The sequence below is a fragment of the Bufo gargarizans genome, unplaced genomic scaffold, assembly GCF_014858855.1.
Source record: "Bufo gargarizans isolate SCDJY-AF-19 unplaced genomic scaffold, ASM1485885v1 original_scaffold_2053_pilon, whole genome shotgun sequence".
NCBI lineage: Eukaryota > Metazoa > Chordata > Amphibia > Anura > Bufonidae > Bufo > Bufo gargarizans.
The window spans coordinates 71599-81193 of NW_025334624.1; the positions used below are offsets into that span (position 1 = coordinate 71599).

General features: G+C 54.6%; 1 protein-coding gene across 1 annotated transcript; it reads left to right on the forward strand.

Moving 5' to 3' along the window:
- The first annotated feature begins 3656 nt into the window (after positions 1 to 3656).
- On the forward strand, positions 3657 to 5712 carry LOC122923917 (glutathione peroxidase 1-like). Its single transcript, XM_044274781.1, has 3 exons — positions 3657 to 3827; positions 4337 to 4633; positions 5179 to 5712. Exons 1-3 carry the CDS (start codon positions 3657 to 3659, stop codon positions 5542 to 5544), a joined length of 834 nt encoding a protein of 277 aa, XP_044130716.1. The 3' UTR covers positions 5545 to 5712.
- Positions 5713 to 9595: the final 3883 nt, after the last annotated feature.

A 9595-nucleotide genomic window follows, 5' to 3' on the forward strand; every position in this document is an offset into this window, starting at 1 on the left:
TACGTGCTGCTGCATACTCCTGTATGTGCTGCTGTATACTGCTGTACGTGCTGCTGTATACTCCTGTACGTGCTGCTGTATACTCCTGTACGTGCTGCTGTATACTCCTGTATGTGCTGCTGTATACTCCTGTACGTGCTGCTGTATACTCCTGTACGTGCTGCTGTATACTCCTGTACGCGCTGCTGTATACTCCTGTACATGCTGCTGTATACTCCTGTATGTGCTGCTGTATACTCCTGTATGTGCTGCTGTATACTGCTGTACGTGCTGCTGCATACTCCTGTACGCGCTGCTGTATACTCCTGTACGCGCTACTGTATACTCCTGTACGTGCTGCTGCATACTCCTGTACGTGCTGCTGTATACTCCTGTACGTGCTGCTGCATACTCCTGTACGTGCTGCTGTACACTCCTGTATGTGCTGCTGTATACTCCTGTACATGCTGATATATACTTCTGTATGTGCGGCTGTATACTCCTGTACGTGCTGCTGTATACTCCTGTACGTGCTGCTGTATACTCCTGTACGTGCTGCTGTATACTCCTGTACATGCTGATATATACTTCTGTATGTGCGGCTGTATACTCCTGTACGTGCTGCTGTATACTCCTGTACGTGCTGATGTATACTCCTGTACGCGCTGCTGTATACTCCTGTATGTGCTGCTGTATACTCCTGTACGTGCTGATGTATACTCCTGTATGTGCTGCTGTATACTCATGTATGTGCTGCTGTATACTCATGTATGTGCTGCTGTATACTCCTGTACGTGCTGATGTATACTCCTGTATGTGCTGCTGTATACTCATGTATGTGCTGCTGTATACTCATGTATGTGCTGCTGCATACTCCTGTACGTGCTGCTGTATACTCCTGTACGTGCTGCTGTATACTCCTGTACGTGCTGCTGTATACTCCTGTATGTGCTGCTGTATACTCCTGTACGTGCTGCTGTATACTCCTGTACGTGCTGCTGTATACTCCTGTATGTGCTGCTGTATACTCCTGTATGTGCTGCTGTATACTCCTGTACGTGCTGCTGTATACTCCTGTACGTGCTGCTGTATACTCCTGTATGTGCTGCTGTATACTCATGTATGTACTGCTGTATACTCCTGTACGTGCTGCTGTATACTCATGTATGTACTGCTGTATACTCCTGTACGTGCTGCTGCATACTCCTGTACGTGCTGCTGTATACTCCTGTACGCGCTGCTGTATACTCCTGTACGTACTGCTGTATACTCCTGTATGTGCTGCTGTATACTCCTGTACGTGCTGCTGTATACTCCTGTACGTGCTGCTGTATACTCCTGTACGTGCTGCTGTATACTCCTGTACGTGCTGCTGTATACTCCTGTACGCGCTGCTGTATACTCCTGTACGTACTGCTGTATACTCCTGTATGTGCTGCTGTATACTCCTGTACGTGCTGCTGTATACTCCTGTATGTTTGATAGTGTCTATGAAGCAAGTAAAATGTCTTTAGTGCTAGAGCGGGCGGGAGGGGGGGGGCCTTATGCATTGGGGCTTGGACCCCGGATCTTTTGAGACCCTAGCAACGCCCCCTGCGGCTTACACCACCCCTCACCCCCGCATGGCAGTATAATCCAGGACAGCCGACAGGGAACTCCACTCACAGCGTTCACCGTGCCACCTCATGCCTGAGCCAATGTCACGGCGCAACGCACACCATGTGCTGCCGGTCCTGGTGGTCAGCGACTATATGACCATGTGCTGCCGGTCCTGGTGGTCAGCGACTATATGACCATGTGCTGCCGGTCCTGGTGGTCGGTGACTATATGACCATGTGCTGCCGATCCTGGTGGTCGGCGACTATATGACTGTAACGGACCGTTTCAGCAGACAAGGGGTTAAAATCCGTTTAGACGATATGCCCCTTTCCGAGAGACAGGCACAGCTGCTGCAGAACACCAACCTCCCGAACTGGATACAAAATAGCACTCCAAACTGGAACCTCGCAAATAGCCGCCAGCAGACGAACAGGAAAAGGATCCAATCAGCTTACACTCCTGGCAATCAGTCTCTAACAGCATACAGGGAATCCCCCCAATAACGAGACAAGGCTCCGTGTTGAGGGTCAGCAGTGGTCTGACGTGCTGGCACACCCAGCCTGGTTTTTATTACAGTTTTGCAGATACAGAACAGATACAACACATCCCCACAATGCATCATGGTTTCCTCCTCTCTGCCCGGGAGACAACTGAGGGCAATCCAATTATCTCTCAGGACAAAGGGAAGTCGCCAATACACATGTGGAGACAACAGGACAGGAATCACCATTTAAACACACAATGGGACAATAGAAACACACCCAGCATATTCCTCCCCTCTGCCGGTGATGATTATTGAACACAATGACGAATATAATTATCAAAGGCAGAGAAATACAGTTTTATAAAACATATCACAGGAACCCCAAAACATGCAATAACCCCATAACCAATATATCCTCGGAACCGGGGGATCTGGGTGAACCACATATCCAAAATTCACCCACATCCGTTCAGTAGTTTGGAAGATACAGTTACACTGAAAATATACAAGTTATACAGAAAATAGTCACTAATAAATGTGTCCCCTGTTTGGTAGTTTCAAACTCCTGAATGATGTCTCTGTGCACCAAATACCGGCAAGATAGCACCGTGTGGAAAAGTCAGAACAGTGTCTGTGAGCTACAATGGCCGCTATCTATTGTTCTCACCATGTGCTTCATCCAAGCAAGTAAGGCAGAGGATGCAATCCAGGGACAGAGGGCTCCGTCCCAAGTGCCTTAAGACCCAATAACTTAAGGGACCATAATCCCAGGGCAGGAGGCTGGTAAACAGCCCCCTCCAAAACACCGTGGCGAGGTTGGTTTCGCCACAATGACCATGTGCTGCCGGTCATGTGGCCCTAACCTTATAAACCCTCTACACGTGGCCCTAACCTTATAAACCCCCGACCTGTGGCCCTAACCTTATAAACCCCCTACATGTGGCCCTAACCTTATAAACCCCCTACACGTGGCCCTGATTTTATAAACCCCCTACATGTGGCCCTAACCTTTCCTCTGGCATACATCAGGGCTCCGGGGTCAAAGAATAAATGGCCAATGAGAAGTGACCCCTTATTGGAAACGACGCCCCCAAGGTACTTATTCGGGGGCGGAGTCAGCATTGACCCCACAGGTGTTCTGCAGAAATTATTGCGCAGGGAGCGGTGTGAGGGCCACAGATCTGGCGTCTCAGTGTCCGTGTCCTGTCGTCACGCTTCGGTGTGGGAGGGAAAGGGGGAAGCGGGACTCAGGCCTGAGGACTAGGGAAGGGAGACGGACACCGCCTAGTGAAACCCCTAATCTAAGTCCAGCCTGACCCCGGAGGTAGGTGAGGTCATACACACCTACAGTCCTGACTCACCCTATAGGACCCCGGTACTAATGTCAGGGACGAGACATCCTGTGCCTCCAGAGGAAGGACGACCGGCGTCTCCCTCAGGCCTAATACAAACAACAGCAACACAGAAGCCAAACACAATACAAAAGGGAAAGGAAAGACTTAGCTTCAAAGGAGCAATGGGAGCGCCAGGAACTCAGCCGACATCCAACCACGAGCGATAAACGGCCGGAGGAACAATAAATAGGGAAGGATAAATGAGGCGAGGAGTGCGGCCGTCACAGACGCCTACTGACCCCCAGGAGAACCTGCCAGATCTAACCACGTGGTGCCAGTCTCACCGACCTCCTGTCGCGGGGACGTTCCTGACAGCAGTGTGCTGTGTCCGCGTACCCGTGCTGTGTCCGTGTCCTGTGCCCGTCTCGCAGGTGTGCGCCGCCAATGAGGCCAGGTGAGGCGATCCCCTCAGGAAGCACCAGGAAGGGCCATGGGCAATGAGCGCTTTCATTGTGGAAAAGGGGGGGTTTAAGAAATTAGCATTGGGGGGGTTGTTTCCGTTTTCGCCTCAGGTAGCAGAAACAGAGGGGGAGGGGTCTGTGACACAGAGGGGGAGGGGTCTGTGACACAGAGGGGGAGGGGTTTGGGACACGGAGGGGAGGGGTCTGGGACACAGAGGGGGAGGGGTTTGGGACACGGAGGGGGAGGGGTCTGGGACGGGCCTTTTCAGCCGGTAAATATTAGTGCTACCAGGACTAGGGCCCCAGTCGGCAGTTATGTGACACCCTGTCCAGCACAATGGTCGGCAGAGCGGTTGTCAGCTCTCAGAGTCCCGCTCCGGGGCAGTGGGCGTGTCAGACCGCCTCACTGTAATAGTTCTCCCGCTGTGTGATTGGTGGATGTATTTGACTCCGCCTCATAACGAATTGCTCTGACGCAGTTGGCCGATTACAGACAGGTGGGCGTGGCCTCATGTCTATATAAGAGTCTGCTCTCGCGCCGCCTGCCATTTGCCGCCATGGCTCTGCGCAGTGTGTACGAGTTCTCGGCCCGGCTCCTGTCCGGGGAGCTCGTGTCTCTCGCCCGGTACCGGGGGCAGGTGCTGCTCATCGAGAACGTGGCGTCTCTCTGAGGCACGACCGTCCGGGACTACACGCAGATGAACGGGCTGCAGTCGGAGTACGGCGCCCGCGGCCTGCAGGTCCTGGGCTTCCCCTGCAACCAGTTCGGGCACCAGGTGAGGAGAGTGCGGCTCTGTGGGATGGGGGAGCTCTGTGTGATGGGGGGCTGTATTATGGGATGGGGGAGCTCTGTGTGATGGGGGGCTGTATTATGGGATGGGGGAGCTCTGTGTGATGGGGGGCTGTATTATGGGATGGGGGAGCTCTGTGTGATGGGGGGCTGTATTATGGGATGGGGGGGCTCTGTGTAATGGGGGGGCTGTATTATGGGATGGGGGGGCTCTGTATTATTGGGGTGCTCTGTGTAATGGGGGGGTTGGGCTCTATAATGGGGTGGGGGGGGGCTGTATTATGGGATGGGGGTGTATAATTGGGGGGCTGTATTGGAGAGGCTCTATATGTACAGTATGAGCTGCCAGGAGGAGTCGGGGAGGGACGGACCTAGGAGCGGAGCCTCCAGCACCTGCTCTGTACCCCATGGAAGGTGCGGCCCCCAGGATCCTGACTACTGGGGCTATGTGCCCCCCTCATGCTGTATTTGGGGGGTCTCTTGTGGGGGTGTCACCAGCTGCACTCTAAGTTTCCGTTTTCTTTTCCGCAGGAGAACACCAGTAACCAGGAGGTCCTGAACGTGTTGCGGTTCGTGCGCCCGGGGGGCGGTTTTGAGCCGAACTTCGCGCTGTTTGAGAAGTGCGATGTGAACGGGGAGAAGGAGCACCCCCTCTTCACCTTCCTGAAGGCGCAGCTCCCGCACCCCAGTGATGACCCCGTGTCTCTTATGGGCGACCCCAAGAGCATCATCTGGTCGCCGGTGCGGCGGAACGACATCTCCTGGAACTTCGAGAAATTCCTGATCGCGCCGGACGGCGTCCCATACAAGAGGTACGGTCGGCGCTTTGAGACGGCCAACATCCGGGCGGATATTGAGGCGCTGCTGCCGGGCGTGCACCTGGACGATCGGATGTAGGAGTCCCGACCCTTCAGCCGTTGCTGCCGCCGCCGCCGCGCCGTTACCGATGACGCTGCTTCTCGAAATCTACAGAGTTGGAGCCGATAGACTTGAGGCGGTCGGTGGGGGGGTAGATAATGGCGGAGGTTGTGGGCGAAGCAACATTTCAATAAAGTGATTTCAAGACCTGGTTGTTACTGGTTCCAGGTGCCACACACGGGGTTAACCCCTTCACAGCTCCCTGGGTGCTATGGGCCAGTATGACGGGGCTGCGCCTTCCCCTCCCCCCACTTATCCTGGCAGCACAGATGCCACCGGTCGTTACCGCCTGACTCAGGGTGATATGGGTGCGGCACAGAAGGGAGCAGCCTGGGACTGACGGGGTTAAGTGCTGCAGTTTCCTGCTATCGGGATTGTGCACGTTCCCCGCGGCGACACGGCTCCTGCTGAGTCACAAAGGGATGGTGTCCTCAAACTGCCCCCCCCCCCCCCCAATATGACTAATGTACAGAGTATGAGCTGCCAGGAGGAGTCGGAGAGGGACGGACCTAGGAGCGGAGCCGCCACCATCAACATCCAGCATCTGCTCTGAGGTCCCCCCACCCACCCAAAACTGGATCCTGACTACTGGGGGCTATAACTGGACCCCCCCCCCCCCCGACTACTGGGGGCTATAACTGGACCCCCCCCCCCCCCCCGACTACTGGGGGCTATAACTGGACCCCCCCCCCCCCGACTACTGGGGGCTATAACTGGACCCCCCCCCCCCAACTACTGGGGGCTATAACTGGACCCCCCCCCCCCCGACTACTGGGGGCTATAACTGGACCCCCCCCCCCGACTACTGGGGGCTATAACTGGACCCCCCCCCCCCGACTACTGGGGTTATAACTGGACCCCCCCCCCCCCCCCCCCCCGGTCTCCTGACTACTGGGGTTATAACTGACCCCCCCCCCCCCATCTCCTGACTACTGGGGGCTATAACTGACCCCCCCCCCCCCTGTCTCCTGACTACTGGGGGCTATAACTCACCCCCCCCCCCCCTGTCTCCTGACTACTGGGGGCTATAACTGGACACCCCCCCCCCCTCCCCCCAAATATGACTAATGTACAGAGTATGAGCTGCCAGGAGGAGTCGGAGAGGGACGGACCTAGGAGCGGAGCCGCCACCATCAACATCCAGCATCTGCTCTGAGGTCCCTCCACCCACCCAAAACTGGATCCTGACTACTGGGGCTATAACTGACCCCCCCCCCCCCCCCTCGTCTCCTGACTACTGGGGCTATAACTGACCCCCCCTCGTCTCCTGACTACTGGGGCTATAACTGACCCCCCCCCGTCTCCTGACTACTGGGGCTATAACTGATCCCCCCCCCATCTCCTGACTACTGGGGTTATAACTGATCCCCCCCCCCCCCCCCCCCCCGGTCTCCTGACTACTGGGGTTATAACTGACCCCCCCCATCTCCTGACTACTGGGGCTATAACTGATCCCCCCCCCCATCTCCAGACTACTGGGGCTATAACTGATCCCCCCCTCATCTCCTGACTACTGGGGGCTATAACTGACCCCCCCCCCCCTTATCTCCTGACTACTGGGGGCTATAACTGACCCCCCCCCCCCCCCCCATCTCCTGACTACTGGGGTTATAACTGATCCCCCCCCCCCCCCCCCGGTCTCCTGACTACTGGGGCTATAACTGACCCCCCCCATCTCCTGACTACTGGGGTTATAACTGATGCCCCCCCCCCCCCCGGTCTCCTGACTACTGGGGCTATAACTGACCCCCCCCCGGTCTCCTGACTACTGGGGCTATAACTGACCCCCCCCCGGTCTCCTGACTACTGGGGCTATAACTGACCCCCCCCCCGGTCTCCTGACTACTGGGGCTATAACTGACCCCCCCCCCCCCTCGTCTCCTGACTACTGGGGCTATAACTGACCCCCCCCCCCCCCGTCTCCTGACTACTGGGGGGCTATAACTGGACCCCCCCCCCCCCGACTACTGGGGCTATAACTGACCCCCCCCCCCCCCTCATCTCCTGACTACTGGGGCTATAACTGGACCCCCCGGTCTCCTGACTATGGCTCGGTGGCGTCCTCTGCTGTGGAGTCTGTAGATAAAGGCTCAGGAGTGCGCTGATCGGGCAGTGGGGGGTCCAGGACGGGGCCGTTATTGTAAAACAGGGTTTCCCCAGTAGAATCCCACAGTCGTGTTTAAACTTTAAGCAAACAATCTGAATTTGCAAGTTTTTATCGCCTCAGCTGAAGGACCGCAGACTTTCTGATGGTTTCCAGCTTCAGTCTTGAGCTATTGACCGTCCAGTCCCGTCACTTGTGTCTCTACTGCAGAAAACATGAGAGGCGAGGCTAACCGTGGGCAGCGGAACACAACACAATGGAAAGTACTGCCGCCCCTTAACTGTGCGTTGTGTGCCATATAGTGCCGCTTATGAAAAGCTTCTTCACAGTCACTTAACGTGTTCGCTTTTGCAGTAACGTGACGCACTGCGCGCATTGCCCTTTATTCTTACAGTAGAGAAGTAATTAATTATAACTTTTTGTGAATTAGAACAATTGAACTTTTTTTTTACTCCAATTTAAATTTAGTCTGAGTCGGTTCATTTTTGCCTCCGACTCCACAGCCCTGCTGCCAGATCCGGACTGAGCAAGGAGTCCTCTCTACCTGGTGCCGACGGTACAGAGACATCGACCCAGCTGTCCTACAGTCATCCTCTCCCCTGAAATGGCTGATAACAGGGGGCAATAGACTGTATTCTCCTGTCCTACAGTCATCCTCACCCCTGAAATGGCTGATAACAGGGAGCAATAGACTGTATTCTCCTGTCCTACAGTCATCCTCCCCCCTGAAATGGCTGATAACAGGGGGCAATAGACTGTATTCTCCTGTCCTACAGTCATCCTCTCCACTGACACGTCTGATAACGGAGCAATAGACTGTATTCTCCTGTCCTACAGTCATCCTCTCCCCTGACATGGCTGATAACAGGGGGCAATAGACTGTATTCTCCTGTCCTACAGTCATCCTCTCCACTGACACGGCTGATAACAGGGGCCAATAGACTGTATTCTCCTGTCCTACAGTCATCCTCTCCCCTGAAATGGCTGATAACAGGGGGCAATAGACTGTATTCTCCTGTCCTACAGTCATCCTCTCCACTGAAATGGCTGATAACAGGGAGCAATAGACTGTATTCTCCTGTCCTACAGTCATCCTCTCCCCTGAAATGGCTGATAACAGGGGGCAATAGACTGTATTCTCCTGTCCTACAGTCATCCTCCCCCCTGAAATGGCTGATAACAGGGGGCAATAGACTGTATTCTCCTGTCCTACAGTCATCCTCTCCACTGACACGGCTGATAACAGGGGCCAATAGACTGTATTCTCCTGTCCTACAGTCATCCTCCCCCCTGAAATGGCTGATAACAGGGGGCAATAGACTGTATTCTCCTGTCCTACAGTCATCCTCTTCCCTGAAATGGCTGATAACAGGGAGCAATAGACTGTATTCTCCTGTCCTACAGTCATCCTCTCCCCTGAAATGGCTGATAACAGGGAGCAATAGACTGTATTCTCCTGTCCTACAGTCATCCTCTCCCCTGAAATGGCTGATAACAGGGGGCAATAGACTGTATTCTCCTGTCCTACAGTCATCCTCCCCCCTGAAATGGCTGATAACAGGGGGCAATAGACTGTATTCTCCTGTCCTACAGTCATCCTCTCCCCTGAAATGGCTGATAACGGAGCAATAGACTGTATTCTCCTGTCCTACAGTCATCCTCCCCCCTGAAATGGCTGATAACAGGGGGCAATAGACTGTATTCTCCTGTCCTACAGTCATCCTCTCCCCTGAAATGGCTGATAACGGAGCAATAGACTGTATTCTCCTGTCCTACAGTCATCCTCCCCCCTGAAATGGCTGATAACAGGGGGCAATAGACTGTATTCTCCTGTCCTACAGTCATCCTCTCCCCGGGTGAAATGGCTGATAACAGGGGGCAATAGACTGTATTCTCCTGTCCTACAGTCATCCTCTCCTCTGAAAT